Source organism: Triticum urartu, chromosome 6A, assembly GCF_056163025.1.
Source record: "Triticum urartu cultivar PI428250 chromosome 6A, HENAU_Tu73, whole genome shotgun sequence".
NCBI lineage: Eukaryota > Viridiplantae > Streptophyta > Magnoliopsida > Poales > Poaceae > Triticum > Triticum urartu.
The window spans coordinates 194616293-194638068 of NC_141878.1; the positions used below are offsets into that span (position 1 = coordinate 194616293).

Here is a 21776-nt window from a genome sequence, read left to right on the forward strand (position 1 = left end):
GTTCTCGAGAAAACCTTTGTTTACGAATACCATTCCCTTTGCTTTGCGATAGGTTTACGAAACCCAAGGAGAGATTATCGGTATCCCCGTGATCAACTCCTATCACTATACCGGTTTCGTTCTCTTTACTCATGTCCGTGTTCTGGTATCTCTTGATCATAATCACAAGTGTCTGGCCAGACAATAATGACACAGTAACATGCAGTGGGCCCAGAGAGTATCTCTCTATTGTGGGAGGAGCAAATCCTAGTCTTGGACTATCTCTATCGAGACATACGTTTCTAGTATACCCGTAAGTCACATTTATTCACATCCATTTACAGAGTGACATGTGGTAAACCCCAAAGTAACCATCCGCTATGTTGGTATACAATATTTCTCATGGTCTAAGGAACAATGCAAACATGAAAAACATATATGAAGTGTCGATAACTTAGCAACGATGACATCTCTTGGTATAAGTTGGGTCTATCCAACACCATTGTTCAATGTGTTCTCATTATTGATATCATCCTTGTTACTATAACAATGTTCATTATCAGGAAAACAAGATCATCATCAATACATGAGCTAGTCTTAGAGGCATGACTAGGGATCATCTTGGTGTTTATGTCTCCACACATGCAATTGTGATTTTCCTATGAGACTCATATTCAAGAACCAATGCAATTATAGCATAGAAATATAAACTTAATTATGAACATAGAAATGTGATAATACTAATATTATTGCATCTAGAGCATATTTCCAACAATGATGAAGAGTCTCAGCCCTCCAGAGGAGAGCCAGCAGGTTTATATTGATTGCAACGAGAGGGTCGTCATGAGACTTTACATCGTGACGGTTTACAGGATGTGCAATCCACGTTACAGAGAGGAATCAAGATAGGGAGAAGAGATAGCAAAACTTAAAGGAAAAGTCTAACTCTAACAACCTATCTCTTACTTATATGACTTGGAATACAAGATATTTAACAGGCTTAAGCACCTGGCAAAGGGCGATGTCTCCAACATGCTGGCACACCTCGATGCCAAGTAGTAGCTCAATCGCTCATCTCAAACATTGCATTCATCTCGCCCTTGAAGCGCGACCTTTCTTCCTCGTCGGAGCCGATGATGATAAGGCCGTCGACATATAGCCCGTTGGATCGGGCTGTCTTCGGTGGATTCTTTTGCGGTCTTGGATTTCTATAAGATCGAGCTGACTTTGTTGGATCCCTTTGCCTTCGCAATGCTCTCGGTTTTCGCCCACCTAAGTGAGGCGCGACTAGGCACGGAACCCAAGCCGAGCCTCTGGCGGCACTTATTCGAGTTGCGGAAAGATGAAGAGGCCTTCCCATGATGGGAAGTCGGGATAATAGGATTTTGCATATGTTCCAAGCAGCATCAAAATTACCCGGCGGAGGATACATCCAACTTCCCAAGAACTGTCAATTTTAGTGGTTCTACCATCACCCTGACCCACCCCACTGTTGCACATCATCAGCAAGGGTCGAGGTTGGCTTGGGATGTGGCCCTGGACTTCTAGAGCAACGCTTTCTTCCCCTGTTCCATCGAGAATCTCCGATGTGGCATTACTCCTCACAGGAGGTTGTCTCCGCAATCATCAGGAATGGCTTAAATCGGTCCCTATACCCCATGAGGCAGTTTCCTTTTCCGTCCTAATGATCAAGCGGCGCTTCAGGCTTGGCACACCACCTTCACAGGCTGCTCCGAGAGGGTTGACGCAGCAAGGTCGGGCCTAAGAGCAACTCCAACAATTCCTCTAAAACACTCCCCCAAAAGTTTCCTGAGAGCTACTTTTGGCAGATCCCGTAAACTTCTTCCCCTAAATATGTTTTTATTTTTATTAAATAAAACTAAATAATGGCTAGGCCCCAATAGTACGTGACACGCGTGACAGCCTCCGGCGAGGGGGAGGCAAAACTCCCTTAGCCAATGGGAAGTTCGGGTCAAGTTTACAAGATCCTATAAATTTATTCCACAGATGTTTTTCTGCCCAAACTTTCTATAAATGGTACTCCCTTCGATCCAAAATAAAATAATTTTGGATCAGAGGGGGTAGTTTTTGTACGGATACATGATCAAGCTCTAAGTCTGCACCGGAGCCAAGTACCAACCCCAGGGCTCGGAGGGAACAAGCAGGCAAAGTCCAAACCAAGGGTATTTGTTGTTCAAACTGGTGTGTATAGATCGTTCCTCTCAAGAAATAGCAAGAAAAATAAACCATGCCTGCAAGAAAGGATCCATATAATGCAATAATAGCGTGAGACTAAAACAACTGATTAATCACAATTATACATCCTTCAATCATGCATTGCAATAAACATTAAAATTGAAATAGCCAGCTGGACTAAAAATAACATTCTGAACTAAGTACACTATCAGATATGGCCGCTTGAAAGATCCCAATCAAAAACCATACAAGGCATAGGGTCTCTGAATATACACCGGACGCAACGCATACAGAACACCAAACACAAATATACAAGAAAATAGGGGCTAGAAGAACCGCAGAACTCCTGCTCCTGAAGCTTATGCCCCACGTCGCTTCCACCTTCCAGATCAAGTTACATGGAGCTACAGTGACAAACACATAACCAGTAATATGAAACAAATTTTCTCCAGGGCTTTGTGCATTCTGATCTCACTGGGCAGTGGGCACCACAAACCAGTGGTCTGAAGATACACAAGATACCATAAACAGGTAAAATGGTATGTCCACATTTGATAAGCCTTTTACCCAAAAGGATTTCCACCCACAGCACCATAGGAAGGTGGGGTGTTTGGCTGGGAATACCTAGGAGCAGCTTGTTGATCATAGCCGATGCCGAGGGAACCAGCACCTCCTTGTTGCCTGTATTGCCAGAAAGATCACAATAAACATACAGCCTTGATCGCTCTTATCAAATTTGAAGATGCAAACAAGGACCACCCATGCCACTGCAAGTGGGGTGCTAGTAGGATGAAGATAAAATAATCACATGATTGCTTTGAAAGCTGGTGGCATTCAGTGGTTTATCTCAACCATCCAATATGACCCAATGGCCAGAACTGACAGTTCAGCGAGTTCTAGTTCCCTATTTAAGGTGGGTGCTATTTTTTGTTACCTATATTATATATGACTAAGATGTGGTATAGAATAGTTGGAAATAATAATTAAACTGAGCTCATATGCAAAGCGTAGCACTAACATTTCAACTTACAGGATATACTGATAACAAGTATAGCTCACCTTGGAAGCATGCCATTAGGTAGCTGCTCAGGCATGTTGTTTGAAACATGCTGCATCATGTAATGGTCTGAAGTCCAAACACAAATTAGTACCGCATGTCAAAGTAGTAATAGTAATAATAAAGAGCAACAGTGTAGAGATGGTGATGAGGAACTAAGTAAATACTTTGATGTACAGATGGCCGATACATCTGCTGAGGCTGCTGAGGTGGAACTCCAAAACTAGAGTTACCAACTAATGTTGGGTTAGTAGCGCCTGCTGATGCTCCCAGTGGTCCAGATAGGGACTGCTCAAGGCCACAACAAAAATGAGTTAATAGAACAAACGATGTACATAGTTAACACTAAGCAAGAAACCAACAAGTTAATGTGGATAATCAAGGTAAAGCAGGAAGTGTTTCAAACTGATTCACTTAACAATTATTTTTTGCTCAACATTGAAATACTTGAATTAGAGGAGAAAAATGCAAAATTATGCTACTTTCCAATATTATGCAGAAAAGAAAATATCTAGTTATACCATGTGAGCTTGAATTGGAGCTGCCTCATTTCCGAGGTCAAAAGGGTTTGAAGCTTTCGCAGGTTGGGGATACGCATTTTGCTGATATACAGGCTGTTGATACGTAGGTTGTTGGTATGTAGGTTGCTGATACATAGGTTGTTGATATGTAGGTTGTTGATACGTAGGTTGAGAAAATGCTGCCTGAGGATATGAATGCATTCCCTGCAACTGGGAGGACATTTTTGTAAGACAAATATTGACAATGATCTCAAATAATAATCATATAAATCGCTATCGTGAGAATGAATACCATTGCAGCAGGATACTGCATACCAAATCCCATTCCAGACTGGGGAGCTCTCTGCCAGCCAGGCATTGCTGGAGTTGCTGATGGATATAGTGAAGTAAAGAAATCCTGCAGAGATTCGATCAGATGTTAGATGTGCCGATGCAATGATTTCATTTAATGGAATGGTTTTGACAACATCAGCTTATCACGTTCTTAAAAAGACGACACATTTGTCTTCAATTGACAATTAGGCGATGGTGTTGAAAATGAACACAAGCTGTTAACGTCAATGAACATGCGTTATACCCCCTCTGTAAAGAAATATACGACTTTTTAGATCACTAAGTTAGTACTCCCTCCGTTCCTAAATATAAGTCTTTTTAGAGATTCCAATATGGACTATATACGGAGCAAAATGAGTGAATCTACACTCTATACTATGTCTATATACATCCGTATGTCGTTCATGTTGAAATCTCTAGAAAGACTTATATTTAGGAACGGAGGAAGTATTTCTTTACAGAGGGAGTACTATTTTATGGAGAACAAGAAATCAAGCTAATACCTACTATGATTTTGCCACCCGCTAATGATGCTCTCGGGTACTTTTTTAGTTTTTATAATCTGCCATCTGGTTTCTTCAGATATATCTTGTTGGCCTAACAAGATACAGCATGCCCAATGCATCAAAACAGACATTAATACTTTTGTGGCCCTTCCATGCCTTGCTTTGATTAGGAATTGCAATTATTACAGGTATTTATAGAGTTGTATTTCTGCATGATAAGTGCTTATATCCCACTGAAATATGATCTAATATCCATAAAAAACCACATGGCCCCCATCTAAGGGAAAATTTTGTTTTTGCCACTCTAGATTTTGCCAATTTTCCTTACGCCACTCTAGATTTTGACATTTCACTTTTGCCACTCTTAGTTTTTGACAATTATCACAATTGCCATTCCCGTGGCAAAAGCAAAATTTTCAAAGTGGCAATTGTGATAATTGTCAAAAGCTAAGAGTGGCAAAAACAAAATAAAATTATTTTGCTTTTGCCACTGAATGGCAATTGTGATAATTATCAAAAACTAAGAGTGGCAAAAGTGAAATGTCAAAATATAGAGTGGCATAAGGAAAATTGGCAAAATCTAGAGTGGCAAAAACAAAAATTTCCCCCCATCTAAATGCAAGTACCGAACCTCTCCCTAAAAGTAGACATACTAATGCTAGTAAAAAGCTCCCCGCCTTCGATACATCAAAGGAATAACACTATTCTCAGCCCTTATCATGCCTTGCAATATTTTCTGAAAATCTGAGGAACTACTCAGCAGGACAACTCATGTGCCATCCGTTTTAGGTATATCTCATGGGACTACTAAACTAGAAAAGAAACTGAGTACAAGTTGTCAACTTGTCATAGGAGCATACAATTTCAATTTTTATGATGAAAGTAGCATACTACCTTTGTTTAAAAATACTCCCTCCGTCAACTTATTGTACTAAATCAAAGACACTTATTTTGGGACGGAGGGAGCAGATGACAACTATCTTTGATTCTTCGTCAACTACTAATAAATAAAAACTATTTCAATTGATTAGGTGAAAATCATGCCATTGGAATTGATTATAAATATCTGATGATATTTTACTAACATAATTATATAAACAGTAACGGTCAAAGTTGCATAGTGGAGACTGCAAAACAAAAAGCTAACTGGATTCAGAACAGAGGGAGCAGTACTTTGCGATAGCTGCAGTGTAGGGCAATGCAAACTAATAGTGTGTGTATTATGCACTTCCTCCGTTCCTTTTTACTCCGCGTATGAGATTTGTGTCAAGTCAAAATGTGCAAAGGTTGACCACATTTATATTAAAAATATCAACATATACAATACCAAATATATGTAACATGGAACTACATTCTGTAATGAATCTAACGAAATTCATCTGATATTGTGAATGTTCATACTTTTTTCTATAAGTTTGGTCAAACTAGAGATACTTTGACTTCAGACAAAACTTATATGCAGACTAAAAAGGAACAGAGGGAGTATACCACATCAATCAAGCGATGGGTGAAAATGGAAATCTGGAATAGCTCATAGGGTGAGGGCATATAGAACATGTTCCCTTGATAGCTGCTCAATAATTTACAAGTAATTAATCGCATACCACTGGAAGTGCTGTCCGCCCACTGGATTTGCTGTCATGAGAAGACGTTGCTTCTTGAATACCACTGGTTCCTTGAGAATTTGAAGGCAAATGAGATGGAAGACCACCCTTAGAGGCAGCCACCGCAGATTGATGAACTGCAGATCCTTGGACAGGCATTCCTGTTGAGACCTGTAACACAACTTCTTTCAATAAAAATACTCATTTGATACACACTTCTTGAAATTTTCTGCGAAGGGAGGTACCTGATTGCCTGAGATTCCAACGGGTGGACCAAATAATGAAGAATGTGATGGATCTATCATGGAAAACTGTCCTCCATTTGCTTGCGGATCAACAGAAGTTGAAAAGGCTGACGTATTGGAGGCAGAGGGTGTTTCGGAGAATGATAGTTGTGCAAGCACAGACTCAAGCGGATTTACGGTGCTGCCTGCTTGTGGTGTTTGTTGCTGCTGGCCAAAAGCATCAAAAGATGCCCAATCACCGCCGCTCACTGATGGAGCACTTTTGCCTTGTTCAAGAACATGTTGCGGCGCTGTTGCGTTAATAGGCTGTGCACTAACTGGCTGCTGCTGGGGTGTAGGGGCTGTCTGTGATGGCGGGGCAGATGCAGTAGGTTCAGGATCTGCACCAAAATCAATTAAACTGACTGGAGTTGCTGCCTTCGCCTGTTCCGAAATCCCCTCGGAAGAACCAATACTGCTGGCAGTAGATGTCCTCTACAGTATGAAACATGTAAGACAAAACATTTAAAATTTTGCCTCGAATTCTCAGCTTAAGAAGAATATTTGCACAAAAATATGCTAACATTTCAAGGGTATCTAAAACCAGTGTCTGAGAGGGATTGAAAACACCAAGAGCGACTAGAACAACCTGTGCCTGAGGTGGAGGCTCAATGGTCCTGGTTCCATTTGGTTTTGGAGGGTCAATCGGTCTGACTACATTCGGCTTTGGAGGTTCGCCAATCCGAAGTTGAGGAGCATCATCACCCAATATCTCCCTCACTGGCCGTACAACAGGAGGACTAGATCCGTTGGCTTCTCTCTGGTAATTTGGAGACCCAGTTTCTGGCTTCCGTGGTTCAGAAAACCTGCGGTCCTCGAACCTTTGAACTGGAGTTGTTTTCCCAGATCTATCATCGACAACTTCAAAGTGGCGGGGGCTTTTCTTATAGTCATTCTGGTCATAGCCAGGACTACGTTCTCCATAGGAATGTCTGGAATTTCTGTCATCACTCCGTCCACTATAACTCCGACGGTCAGAGTAACTTTCATTGTATGGTGGACTTCTTGAACCACCCCGATTTCCATCAGATCTTCTATTTTCGCTATGTTCATCCTTATCGTCCTGAATATGCAAATCAACCAGCAAAAAATGAATTTACAAAACAACAGAATAGAGTTTCCCAAAATTGATGGCAGTTATCACAGCATAAATGCTAGAGCTATAGGGAGCCAGCATCACCTTTCCCCTCGGTGGTCTATCAGAGCTTCTTTCTCCTGTATATCTCCGCTCCACGTAAACATGCTTGATGAAATTCCTCAATTTGTCCGTATTACTGAGACAGTAGGAAACAGTCAAACAGGTCAGAATTCTAAAGGCAAAACTAACAAGTTATAACCTGGAACATGGACAAAGAAAGGTAACCCGCTGTCAGGGTATGGATTGCGCTGAGAATCCCACTCCTTGAAAAATATTTCTCTAGCACGCTACAAGTTATGCAAACACCATGTCAAGTTAAACAGAAATACATGAACTGATGGAAAATTCAGAACTATAGGAACATGGAAATACCTCATTTCCTCCTCCTTGTAGAGCAGTGACTTCTTGTGCAGTAAATTTAGCCATGGAAACAGATTTCACCCGGTGAGTGAACTCTCGGCTAGGAGGAGCAGAAAAGAAAAATCAGGCAATTATTATGGAAGGCTAACTTCAATCATTCCAATTGGGGGTTGTGAACCTGTTATTTAAATCGACCATGATACATCTAATTTAACAAAACTAAGACGAAATGAAAGAGAACTGAAAAGGAATCTTACTGTGCTCCACTGCAATTGGTACAAACGAAGGTCCAGAAATTTGTGCACACATATTGTGGTCCCTGTTCATACCAATATATATGGTGCATCAGTATTTCAATCTTTAGGAAACATGTAAGGCAAACAAATAACAAGCAACATGGAAGATGGGCAAAATGTCCTATATAATTCACAAGCTGGCACTCATAAGTTCCGTTTATGGTGCGAATGGAATAAAATTAGCTCTGGGGAAATGCAAGGAAAACTGAATTGCAGCAAGACAATGGGCACAAATCTGAGCTGATGAATCTTCAAATTGTCAAGCTTCATGCACTAACCAATGCAACCAAAAGTCCTAACTGATGGAAAGGGCTAGGCAACCCGTGTGGCTCAAGAGGCCTATACGTGGACACAAAGGGGGGGGGGGGGGGGGGGGGGGGACAACACAACAATTTTTTTTTTGGATAAACTGCAAAAGCCAGGACTTGAACTCAAGACCTTAGGCCTTGATACCATGTCAAGCTTCATGCACTAACCAACGCAACCAAAAGTCCGAGCTGATGAAAAGGGCTAAGCAATCCACATATACACTTCAACACAAATATGACATCAATGGGCACAACTGTTTCTACTGTCAATCACATCCATGGCTTGTTCATTTTGCATTGTTCTTCACGTTAAAAACATTAGATGGTTGCATCATATCAGAGACACGATGGAGCTATAGAGCATAACAACTAAGCTACTTCTAAGCCTCGTATAACCACCCCCCCCCCCCCCCTACAAGAGAAATTTTTGCAAGGATAAGCTACTTCTAAGCCTAAACTCTCTGTGGATCTCCCGGCCTCTCTAATCTCCCTAGCTTTTTGGCCCCCCCTTGGATTTGGTTCACGCTCCGCCACTGCTCATGTGAATGGATATGTTGGGTCCTTCTGAGAATAGAATAGAACATGAACAATTGACAACAACTCATGGCACAAAATTATGCAGGATGCAAATGTGGCACTAACAATTAAGATTTAGTAACATCACTACTGTGCATCCCAACAACGAAACCACTGAACACACCACAGTAGCTTCAAAGAAAGGGTAAGAGTTGATTACCAAAATGATAGTCATCCAAATGGGCCTCGCAATCTACTACAGTTTCCACATTGGTAGCTTCGGTGGGCGCCTAGCCACTAAGGGAGTGCGTATAAAAGGGCCGCAAGCTCAACAAGGTGTGGCGAGCGATGAGCCACTAAGGGAGTGCGTATAAAAAGGCCTCGAGCTCAACAAGGTGTGGCGAGCGATGAGGCACCCATAATCCATCGCCACTTTCCTTATTATTAATAGCTTAGGCTCATGTTGCATCCCAACACCATGCTTGTGACTACCGTTTTATTTAGGACCACGGCATAATCTGCAGACCGAGGCTGCATTTTTCTCTAGCCCACCCAACAGGATGATGGTTTGACCCCCTACCAGTCCATGTCCATGAGAACCCTCGTACGCCATGCGCATTCGTGATTTGACAGATAGGCGCCATTTGCAGCAAACCATGGCGGGTGAGGTCAAGCGAGCTCAAACCCGACCACATTAAGGAAGCGAACTGGAGCAGGCTAGAGGGAAACCTACCAAATTGTTGCAGTTGATGCACCTCTTGTTGGCGGGCAGCTTGAGCAGACCGCGTATGACCCGCTCGTTCTTCTCGTCCTCCTTCACCCGGCTCGCCATCGCCCGCCGCAAACCCTGCTACAAAAACGAAGGAAACCCAACCATCAGCAACGACCCCCCGAAATGGCGCGAGATCCGGCGAGACCCCGCCAGATCCGCCCGCGATCACCACGTGCGCACCGACCAATCGACGAGCGCTCACCGGGAGAGCCCTCCTCGGGGCGAGAGCGAGATCCCGCGTGGGCGTGCAGAGGAACGGGGGGTGGGCCGACGCGAGGTGGCGGTGGCGGTGGCGACCAACGGAAAGGGCCCCCTTTGTCGCCGCTGAGCTGCTTCGCTGGGGCTGCGCGTGTTAGTAGAAAAGAGTTTTTTTTTCCTCGTCGTGGGGTTTTATTTACCGGCAGAGGAGAAGAAGGCAGCGCGACGGCTGCCGGTCAACTTGCGGGTGCAGACCGGCTGAAGCCGGTCGCCGGGCAGCGGGAGGGAGCCAGGGAGGCGGGTGTAGAAATCCAGACGGGCGATGTGGCCGGGGGATTTATGGGGCCCGCGTGGCAGGAACGGTGGTAGGGGGTTGGGGATGGTTCTCCGGTTTTGGCCTTATGGGTGGGGAGTGAGCTGGACGTGACCGTTCCATCATTTCTGCCGTGGTTTGTTTTTGGACTCGGGGAATGATCCCCGTTTAGGCTAATCATCGACAGTTTTTTTTTCTGTTGTGAGAAACACTGCTAAGCTTTATCGATTAATCAAAATGTTTACAGACATTGAGCAAAACATGTCGGCCCAGTTCTTTTGGTGGCTTTTGGGGGCTTTTAGAATAAGTTGCCCCTTACTCAATTTCATTCTTACTAAAAAAATTGATTGGGCTTTCAGAATAAATTGGATAGGTGTAGCTTATTTCAGCTTATTCTAGTCTAGAAGCCAACAAAAGAATTGTCCATTAACAAAGCATCTTACTTAGCTAGGTTGTGCGCTTTAAAATTATTACAATTTCTGGTCTCATGGACATATATATGTAGCAGAAGCAAAGTTCGGCGACCATGCTTGAATCTCATGAGATCTTGTTAACAGTGGATTTCTTTTAGATTAACAGGGAGGCCTCTTCCCGGCTCCATTATCAGGATGAAATCAAATATAGTCTTATACAAACCAGCTCACTGAGAGGAGCAAGTCCAACGGCGGACTTGCAATTAGATGCTACTTCAAATCTCCAAAAAGATAGGTCTTCATTTGATAAGCAAGGGGGGAAAGGGAAAGAGACTTTTTTTGCATATTTTATTGTTATTAATTCCTTGTTGGGCTCGACTGATTCGCTGAGTGCAGCCTGACATGTATGAACTGTAGTTAGAGGAGATGATTATTTTGTTTTTGTCTTTATGTTTTTGAAATGGACTCTAAGAAAACTTTTGCAGCTGGAAAGTTTATTCCACAAAAAAGAATAAATTTTCCAGCTCCAAAAGTTTTCTCCGTGTCGTCGCTTGGTCCCACTCCTCTATCTCGTCCCATGTTCATCGGTTGTCGGAAGAGTGCGGACCCATCCCTTTCATTTTTCCTCGTGTTTTCGTTTCCCCGGCGGCATCGATGAGGTGACTGTGATGATGGAGCTTTGCAGTGAGGTCTCTTCGGCCTCTCCTTACCTCGACGACGTCTAATCCGTCCCTAACAAAGGGCCTGTGAGGATAGTGTCTTCATATTTGTTGGTTCTATTCAGATCTTGCAATTGGTGTTTGAATCAGTGGAAATAATTGGTTGGATCTTGGTGTGGTGATTTGACCTTTTCTTTTCTACGGCATGGACTAGTTTTTTCAACCCTCCGGACTGGTGGTAAACGATTACAAGCATGTGATACTGATGTCTACTACGCAATTTTATTCTTGTAGACACATGTTGGGCCCCCAAGCGCAGAGTTTTGTTGGATAGTAGCAATTTTCCATCAAGTGGATGACCTAAGATTTATCAATCCGTGAGAGGTGTAGGATGAAGATTGTCTCTCTCAAACGACCCTGCAACCAAATACAAGAAATCTCTTGTGTCCCCAACACACCCGATACAATGACAAATTGTATAGGTGCACTAGTTCGGCGAAGAGATGGTGATAAAAGTGTAATATGGATGGTAGAAATATATTTTTATAATCTGAATAAATAAAAACAGCAAGGTAGCAAATAGTAAACGCGCACAAAACGGTGTTTCAATGCTTAAAAATAAGGCCTAGGGTCCGTACTTTCACTAGTGCAATCTCTCAACAGTGCTAACATAGTTGGATCATATGATTATCCCTCAAAGTACAATAAAGAATCACTCCCGAGTTCCTATTAGCTGAGAACAAAAGATAGGAATTGTTTGTAGGGTACGAAGCCGCCTCAAAGCTATTCTTTCCGATCGATCTATTCAAGAGTACGTACTAAAATAACACAAAGCTATTGTTTCCGTTCAATCTATCCTAGAGTTCGTACTAGAGTAACACCAGAGCATATTCATATTCGTAATACTCAATCCACACAAAGAATTATAAAGAGACCCCGAAGTTTCTATCGGAGAAAAACGTGCATCAACCCCTATGCATAGATTGCCCCAATATCACCGTGGGAATCCGCGAGTTGAATGCCATAACGATATCAAGTGAATCAATAAGATACCCCAATTGTCACCTCAAATATTCATACCGCAAGACATATATCATGTGTTCTCATCTCTGAATATTCAATCCGATATGACAAAACTTCAAAGGGTAAAGATTCAATCCATCACAACAAGAGTATAGAGGGGAGAAACATCATATGATCCGACTATATTAACAAAGCCCATGATATAGATCACGAGAGAGAGAGAGAGAGAGAGATTAAACACATAGCTACTGGTATAAACCCTTAGCCCCGAGGGTGGACTACTCCCTCCATGGCCAGGACTGCTAGCCCGTAGAGGAGGAGAGATTCCGGAGGTGTCTAACCTGCTTCAACCGAAGACTTGGCATGTATTTCAAGTATATCTGTTAGATTCGGCATGTAACCCTAGATGGCAATCGACCATGTGTAACCCTAGACACCCCTGATGCATATATAAGCCAGAAGGTTTAGTCCGTAGAGACATTCATTCATTCATCATCATCGCCATTACCCCTAGGGTTTAGACCACAACTTATGATCTCGAGGTAGATCAAATATGTACTTTGGTACATCCATAATATAAGCAAGAGCGGGACGCAGGGTTTTACCTCCTCAAAGAGGGCCGAACCTGGGTAAAAGCATCAAGTCCCTTGTCTCTTGTAACCCATTGATCCAATCTCACAGCTCGGGTCCCCCTACCCGAGGTATGACGATTCTGACACCGACTTTGGTGCTTTCATTGAGAGCTCGTTGTTGGATCACCAAGGATTGATGGCTTGCTTACAGATTGATGGCAGTATTGGCTGCGGTGACATCTTCATCCCCCACCAACTTTTCGCCTTTGGCAGCATCGTGCTGCATGTGGATCCGACCGGCCGTTTGGACCATGTCGAGAACTTTGCCCCAAATAGGTCGTCATGTTCGGAAGCCTGGTGTACATCATAGGTGCCCGAGGTGACCTAGTCCTTTCAGAACGGATCTCAGATCAACTCAAAGATCCCTCTAGCACAAGAAGTCCGGAACAGGTTTCTGATCTGATCCTCGAATCCGACCTTCCAATGGAACCAACCCCGAAGATAGATCTGGTGGTGACCATGTCCGATCTAACCCCTACCTCCTCAGATGATGGCCCAGAGTCGAATTCCTATTAGGACTCGACGACGGTCTCTAAGGCGGCTTCTTTGCCGCCGACCTAGGGTCGGCCCGGAGCGATCGAGATGAAGGATCCGCATCAAGCAGCCCGAACAAACCATTTCAAATCGTCCCGGCTTACAGCCAGGTTCTAGATACCGAGGAGCTCTCGCAGATAAATGAGGTGTTGGACCGGATCCAGAACCTGGCGATCTCATCCGCCGTTTATGATCAGATCAGACGTAAAGTCGACGATAGGGAAATTTTCATCCCGCCCACCACCCACCTAGTCGCCATGGTCAAGGACCTAACTGACACGCTTGACTATGGCTCCGACGACGCCACTGATATGGAGGAAGACGTCCACGACAACACTGGAGAAATCTCACCCGCGAGGAGGCCTTTAGGGAAAACTTCCAGGGCACCTACGTTCAGCCCCCGGATGCCGATGACCTCAGCCACATCGTACAGAAGGAGGGAAAATCCGCTCGCAAATTTTGGAACCGATTCTTAACTAAAAAGAACCAGATCGACAATTGTCCCGATGCTAAGGCAATTGCAGCATTAAAGCATAGCATCCTGGGTGAATGGCTCGTTCGACAACTTGGACAGGATAAGCTGAGAACCATGGCAGATCTTACCTCGCTAATGACCTACTTTTGCACAGGCGAGGATAGTTGGCTTTCCCGTAGCTCTGACGGGAATGATTCTAGCACCTCGGAAGCACGCAATAGGAATGGCAAGTCCAGGCGCAACAGAAACGCACGCCGGAACAAGAACAACGGTAGTGAATGATACGTCTCCAACGTATCTATAATTTTTGATTGTTCCATGTTGTTATATTATCAATCTTGGATGTTTTATAATCATTTTATAGTCATTTTATATCACTTTTGGTACTAACCTATTGACATAGTGCCAAGTGCCAGTTCCTGTTTTTTCCGTGTTTTTTACATCGCAGAAAATCAATATCAGACGGAGTCCAAATGCCACGAAACTTTACGGAGATTTTTTATGGACCAGAAGGAACAAGTTAGGCCCTGGTTGCACCTGGGGGGAGTCCCGAGGAGGGGACAACCCATCAGGGCGCGCCAGGAGGCCCAGGCGCGCCCTGGTGGGTTGTGCCCACCTCGGGTGCCCCGGGACTGCCTCTTTGCTCTATAAATACCCAAATATTCCAAAAACCCTAGGGGAGTCAACGAAATATTCATCCAGCTGTTGCAGAGTCCAGAACCACTAGATCCAATCTAGACACCATCTCGGATGGGGTTCACCACCTCCATTGGTGCCTCTTCGATGATGCATGAGTAGTTCTTTGTACACCTTCGAGTCCGTAGTTAGTAGCTAGATGGCTTCATCTCTCTCTCTTGATTCTCAATACAATGGTCTTTTGGAGATCCATATGATGTAACTCTTTTTGCGGCATGTTTGTTGGGATCTGATGAACTTTGAGTTTATGATCGGTCATATATTTTTATATCCATGAAAGTTATTTGAGTTTCTTTGATCTGTTATATGCATGATCTCTTATAGCCTCGTATTTCTTCTTCGATTTGGGTTTTGTTTGGCCAACTTGATCTATTTATCTTGCAATGGGAAGAGGTGCCCGGTAGTGGGTTCGATCTTACGGTGCTCGATCCTAGTGACAGAAAGGGAACCGACACGTATGTATCATTGCTACTAAGGATAAAAAGACGGGATCTATATCTACGCAATAGATAAACGGATCTTCTCTACATCATGTCATCGTTCTTATTGCATTACTCCGTTTTTCCATGAACTTAATACACTAGATGCATGCTGGATAGCGGTCGATGTGTGGAGTAATAGTAGTAGATGCAGGCAGGAGTCGGTCTACTAATCTTTGACCTGATGCCTATGTAATGATCATTGCCTGGATATTGTCATAATTATTTGAGGTTCTATCAATTGCCCAACAGTAATTTGTTTACCCACCGTTTGCTATCTTTCTCGAGAGAAGCCACTAGTGAAACCTACAGCCCCCGGGTCTTCTTTCTCATATATTTTCTTGCGATCTACTTTTCCTTTGCATTTTTATTCAGATCTATTAAACCAAAAATTCAAAAATACTTTGCTGAAATTTATTTTATTTGCGATCTATTATTTCAATCTACTACAATTTCTGGCATCGTTACCCAAAAGGGGCTGACAACCCCTTTAACACGTCGGGTTGCAAGGTGTTGTTATTTGTGTGTAGGTGTTGTTTATGTTGTGGTGCTTGGTTCTCCTACTAGTTTGATAGCCTTGGTTTCTTCACTGAGGGAAATACCTACCGTCGGTGTGCTGCATCATCCCTTCCTCTTTGGGGAAATACCGACGTAGTCCTAGCAGACATGAGCTTTTCTGGCGCTATAGTCAGAGAGCAATCAAAAGGAATTTCTGATGCCGTTGCCGGGGAGGATCTTATTCATAACCAGGTTCCTAATCATAAATCTCATCTCCTTGCAATTTACATTATTTTCCATTTGCCTCTCATTTTCCTCTCCCCCACTTCACAAAAATTTGCCGTTTTATTCGCCTCTCTTTCTCGTTCGCCGTTTTCTTGCCGGATATGTTTTTGCATGCATCTTTGTTCGTCGTTATGGATAGTTCTACTTCTATTGATTGCGCTCCCGAGGACGAAGTCCTCAACTTTAAACAAAGGTGAGGAGAAAATTTAAAAGATGCTTCGTATAGAATTTGCAATGCTCGTAATAGATCTATCCGTAAGCAATCTACCATTGTGCTTTTGTGTTGTTTTTATGTTGGCATCACCACTTGGTATAGATTCGTCCTTGATACGATTACCGGTGGCAATTTCTTAATGAGTCCTCCTTTTGATGCCCTTAATGCTATGGGAAATTTAGTGGGTTCACCACCTCTTATGGTTAATGAAACAATTTTGACTCTTGGGCACGTTATGGAAAGATTAGATGCTATTGAAAAGAAAATGATCACCGAAGATCATATGAAAATAATATATAAAAAGCATAATTTTGCTACTCATCTTGGGTCAAAAGCGGGAGATATTTTTAAGTTGTTAAAAGAGAGGGGTACTTTAATCCATGAACGAATAGAAGAAAGTCCGTCTCGAATCGATAAATTGGAAGAAATCTTTAGTAATCTAAGCACGACTTTTACTACCACTAAAATTACTGAGGAAACTCCCGTAAAGAGTAGGAAATCCAGGAACAAGGGTGCAACTTCTAGCAATAGTAATAATGGACTTCTTAAGATGATTAGTGTTCACCCGGATTTTGTTGAAGTGATAAGAGATCCTTTTTGCAAGAAAGAAATCTTTGAATTTATTCCTAGGAGTATTGTTATTGAAAATCTTTATGCTAAATCCTTGAATGATTCTAAGTGTTTGATTGAAGAGTTGAACAAGGATGACAAAACTTAGATCCTTGCTTTATGCTTAGGTAAGGGCGTAAAACTATAGCGCTTGTTGGGAGGCAACCCAATGAATAAATTTATTTTTGCTTTTTGATTCATGTTCTTGTGTGTTAGCACAATTATGCTACTGCTATGATTGTGTTTTTATGTTTTAATTAGTGTTTGTGCCAAGTAAAGCCTTTAGGATCTTCTTGGGTGATAGTTGTTTGATCTTGCTAAAAAAGCAGAAACTTTTACACTCACAATATTAACTAGGTAGGAAGTGCGGCTTGCCGCACCCCTGCTGGTGTGGTCATTTCCAACTTGGTAACAAAATAACTGGAAGTGATTAAATGTAGAACATCAAATGAGATCATAGTATAACCGTCATTAACTATCATTACCAAATGATCATAAATTGAAGTAATCGATAACAACATATGATCAATACATAAGAGGTCACATGTGCACGATCGATCATGTTTAAGTACACACATGATGATATTACATCGACAGTTCTTTAGTTTAGTTGGTAGCAGATGGCTTAGCATACACTAATAGTTGATCTCAAGTCTTATACAGACATGTCATGTCTGATAGCATAGAGGTAGGATACACACATACTTAGACTACAATAGGCAAGGGGTATCAGTCAAATGCAGACACATTCGCTGCCTGATATGGTCGAGGTAGAGCAGACATAATGTACAATAAGGGCAATGCAAATTTGCACCAACTTAGAAAGCCCAGCGATAAACCAAAAGCGCTTCATCCTCCTCTTGTGGCTGATTCATCAAGCATTTTCATCATTTCTTCACGCATCCACAAACAAAAGGATAAGGTCCTGGATACACATAACGAACCACGGATCAACTGAATGCTCATCACAGTAGTCATTGAAGCAAGGGGAAGATCAAACGGACGTACCAAAAGGGCGAGCACTCAACAACACCTGACCTCTTCGGTCTCAGGCCCTCCTTGCCTTTTTGGTTTTTTGAATGGTGGTGCCCTCAACAGCCAATGGCACCTCGCTTAGTTCACAATAGAGAGGGAAAACAGTCAGACCCACCTACTCGTCAGCGATGGATCAAATAGGAAGCACTGGAGGCAAGTAGAAGTATATACCTTGTAGTACCGTCCACCTCTTCACCTAGGACAGCAGGACCATCGCCCAGCGTTGCATTTTCCTAGAAGCCCAAAGAACACGGCAACTCAATTAGATAAACATGTTACTGATATTGATCCAATGCTTGCAAAAGATGGAAGGAACACCTTAGATTTGTCAACTGGGAACAAAGGCTTGCGAACATCAGCATTCGTTAGTTTGGTTTTAGAAAGGCCTTTCTTCAAGCCACTGTCGTTGTAGACAACAAAGTAAACAATCTTCAGTCAATAACAATGACCTAGACATTGACACAGCTCTCAATCAAGAATTGGTTTGTTTGTTAGATCTAATTCTTGTTGTATCTAGGTCATCTCTTTCCACTGAAACCATACCGAGTACAACAAAAATGTAGAAATGCTGTCTCAAGATAAGCACCAGAAGTCAGCTAAGACAGACAAAGACTACAAATTGAAAGGCATCTTAATATACATATGGTCTACCCGAAGGCGACCAAGGACAATGACAAGGAGGTGCTAATGCTCTTTGATGCAACAATCTTTTATTCATAAAACTTGTATTCCTTAGCTATTCATAACTTGTATCCTTAGCTAAATATTTTATTCAATGTTAATATGTTGATGTTGTTTCAGAAGTTATAGGACACACAAGAGGCATATCGACTGCGATTTTGTAGACTGAGCTAGATACTTGTATGCTTTTTGTAAGATGGACGCCATCAGAAGACATGCATTAACCTCGAGCCTGGTCCGAGGTACATTAGAACTATGAACTATCAATCAGCTGATCTCAAAGGATATGTATAGAGTGAGTGCAATACGCCAGTTGTCAAAATAAAAACCAAAGCATAAATTAAAATTAAGCACTTTAGGTATCTTGTCAACCAATCACAAACCAAACATGAGTAGGATATGAATGCTAGTACTTTGACACAATTGTATGGTAACTGACAATTATCATGCTTGCTTATGTAGCCACACACATGTATTTCACATGGAGTACTTTATTGACAGGACAACCCATTAACCCACCTTTTATTGACAGACGGCGGGGAAGCAAGGGTCGATTGAGAGCCAAGAGCAACAACAACCTAAACAACATATCGGTTAGAGCTAATAAGAATAATTGCACAACCGAAAATAGCAACAACTTACATGCAAGATACACCACACAAAATCATACCTTTGCAGACTGATCACCGGAGATGGGCAGGACCGAGACAGATCCAGCAGGTAATGCAGGAAGAGAAAAAGCACCAGTATCGGTAGAGAAGCTTCCAACGGGCAACACTAAGGGTGATACATCACCAGAACCAGGACACCCCACATCACCAGTAGAAGGTCCAGAGGAATCTGCCTTGCGATATAAAACTGCAGAGCTCGAGGTCTTTTCCACAGGCACATCTATCTTGATAACTTGGAAGGATGTCTCCTCGGCATCAGGCATAAAGCTCTTTGAAGAGATAGACACCACAAATCTGTACTTCTTGCCAATCAAAGTGGATATGTATTTAGGGATGGCTGGGTCTCCACGTGCTATTTCAACAATCTCATCAAGGGTTGTACGACTGGAATACCCTTCACGCAGCAAAGTGATCAAAGATTTAGCAACAATCTCTTTTCCAACCCTGTCGAAGAAAATAAACTCGGCCTCCCTTGAATCGCTAGTGCATCTAAAGCATATGCGATATCTATACGAAATGACACATTAGTTTACAGCGAAAAGGAGAAGAAAAATGTGCATGATGAATAAAAGTATAGAATAATACCTTGGCATTGCGTCGGTGGAGGCACATGTGGGGTCAATGCACCTGTAGACAGAGCCATGTCGCTGTGCTGTTTTATGGCACTTCTCACAAGACATGAACCACCAACGCTGACCAGGACTGAGCCTGTACAGAGTGACCGAGCAGAAGAAACGCGTGCTCTGCAAAGAAATGACGTACCACAATATCAGAATATATCATAGCTAAAAATCCCACACCACCACACACAAACAAACGTAAGATGGTCACCTTATTCTCATAGATGTTCAAGTCGAGAAGTTGACCAACTGTTTTAGTTTGTAGATTGACCTGTGCACTTTTCTCATCTGCGGTTTGACCAGGAAGAATAATTTTCTTTACAAGAGAGAACTTTCCTTGGAGGCTACACAAATCGGAGAAGAAGAAATAAGTGCAGAGTCAAAATAGCATATGGACAAAATAGAAAGCAACAAACAGCCCAGTACAATCGTAGCACCTTTTGTGAAATTGGGTGATGTCAGAGATATCATCATTAATGTACCATCGGCATGCTGCGCTACCACTAACCCCCCTGCGTCCTACAAAACATTCAAGAAAAACACCAAGTCAAATAGAAAGCGCCAGATAATAAAATAGGCTTCACCTTATCTAGGACTAACCTTCATAGTTTTTAACCAGGGTCCCAACAATTAGAGCAATGACTGGTCCAGTTTGGCCTATCTGCATGACATCATCTCCATCAAAGGCCTTTGCCTGCTCTCCCCACAGTACGACATTGATCTGATATCCACTGCACACACAAAAGAAGAGAATTGATATGAAATCTAGCAATGTCCAGAACACAAGGCAAATAGTGAGCAACAAACCTCAGGTCAGCAAGAGTGATAGTTCGCTTTACAGAAGGCTCAGCTCTGTTAGAGCTGTGGTATACCATGGCATCAGACACACTGACAATAAGTCCTAGGATGTCTACATAATCAGAGGGAGGACAGTTAAAAGCATAGACAGAGAAGCTGCAAAAATAAGAAGGCAATAAACACACCTGTGAAATAGTCAGGGGTCTCAACCGGCGCAGGAAGATGAGCCAAAGCGGTGAGCGAGTAAGTACAGAATGGGAATTCAATCTCTTCATCAGCTGGAGGGTCGGTTGTGGTAAAACGGTTGAATCTGATCATATGTGGTCCAGCGACAGGCTTGAAATAGCGTTTGCTTGGAAACACCAAGAACTGAGAAATCACATAAGCGCAGCCTTCACGAATCCTTGACGCAAATGTAGGAACCAGTTTCTCAGAAATCTCAGCATACATGTGGTTGCCCTGCAAAGGCAGAACAATTATGAGTACACATAAGTCTCAGCCAACATCCAAAACTAACATGGAACACATAATTCAAGATGAAAGCAAGTACCACGGCATCCATAAGAACCATGTCAGTGTGCTTGATCGGACCAGTGTCAGTGCCTCCATGATGGTTCCATAGTCGCGAGACATACACATAGACTGAATCGTTGCTATTTCCTTGGACAAGCTCATCTAAAGCAACGATCGCCATCTGTAGCAGAATAACAACAACAAAAGTACATCATTTGTGGACAAAGGAATAGTACTAAACCCAGTAACACATGCAAAGGTGGCAATTTGTTACAGGAGTCACATAGACAAAAGATTCATCCAACAGATTCACAACACCAAGCATAATAGGCGTAGACACGAACAAAAGACCAACCACACCAACCACATGCATGAACAAAAGATCAAAGAACACATCGAACTTATATATAGCTAACCCAAAGGGTATCTCCAAAAACAGGCGTTGTACATAGTTAAGAATCACCTATCCAGATCATGGAAGGATCCCAGCAGATCGCAAGATCTCTGGGAAGACCACATTTTTAGTCTCGGAACCACATGTACCATCCTCGCACTATATA

General features: G+C 42.6%; 2 protein-coding genes across 5 annotated transcripts; both read right to left on the reverse strand.

The window, feature by feature from the left end:
• Positions 1-2250: 2250 nt before the first annotated feature.
• On the reverse strand, positions 2251-10260 carry NIG (NSP (nuclear shuttle protein)-interacting GTPase). Of its 4 annotated transcripts, none has more exons than XM_048707401.2 (14): positions 10073-10260; positions 9832-9948; positions 8236-8297; positions 7991-8078; positions 7844-7905; positions 7661-7754; positions 7070-7543; positions 6442-6915; positions 6197-6367; positions 4046-4150; positions 3754-3957; positions 3400-3520; positions 3235-3301; positions 2251-2856 (listed from the first exon to the last, which is right to left on the reverse strand). In XM_048707401.2, the coding sequence occupies exons 2-14, from the start codon at positions 9928-9930 to the stop codon at positions 2739-2741; spliced, it is 2139 nt and encodes a 712-aa protein (XP_048563358.2). In that variant the 5' UTR covers positions 9931-9948; positions 10073-10260; the 3' UTR covers positions 2251-2738. The 4 variants fall into 4 exon arrangements, with proteins under 4 accessions (XP_048563358.2, XP_048563355.2, XP_048563357.2 ...); XM_048707398.2 differs by having other exon boundaries at positions 3754-3963; XM_048707400.2 differs by having other exon boundaries at positions 3754-3963; positions 9832-9945; positions 10073-10241.
• Positions 10261-17946: 7686 nt separating this feature from the next.
• LOC147964722 (replication protein A 70 kDa DNA-binding subunit D-like) lies at positions 17947-21021 on the reverse strand. The gene is made up of 11 exons (XM_087526860.1): positions 20889-21021; positions 20713-20815; positions 20506-20636; positions 20343-20424; positions 20117-20249; positions 19871-20028; positions 19285-19792; positions 19134-19192; positions 18252-18333; positions 18105-18166; positions 17947-18010 (listed from the first exon to the last, which is right to left on the reverse strand). The coding sequence occupies exons 1-11, from the start codon at positions 21019-21021 to the stop codon at positions 17947-17949; spliced, it is 1515 nt and encodes a 504-aa protein (XP_087382986.1).
• Positions 21022-21776: the final 755 nt, after the last annotated feature.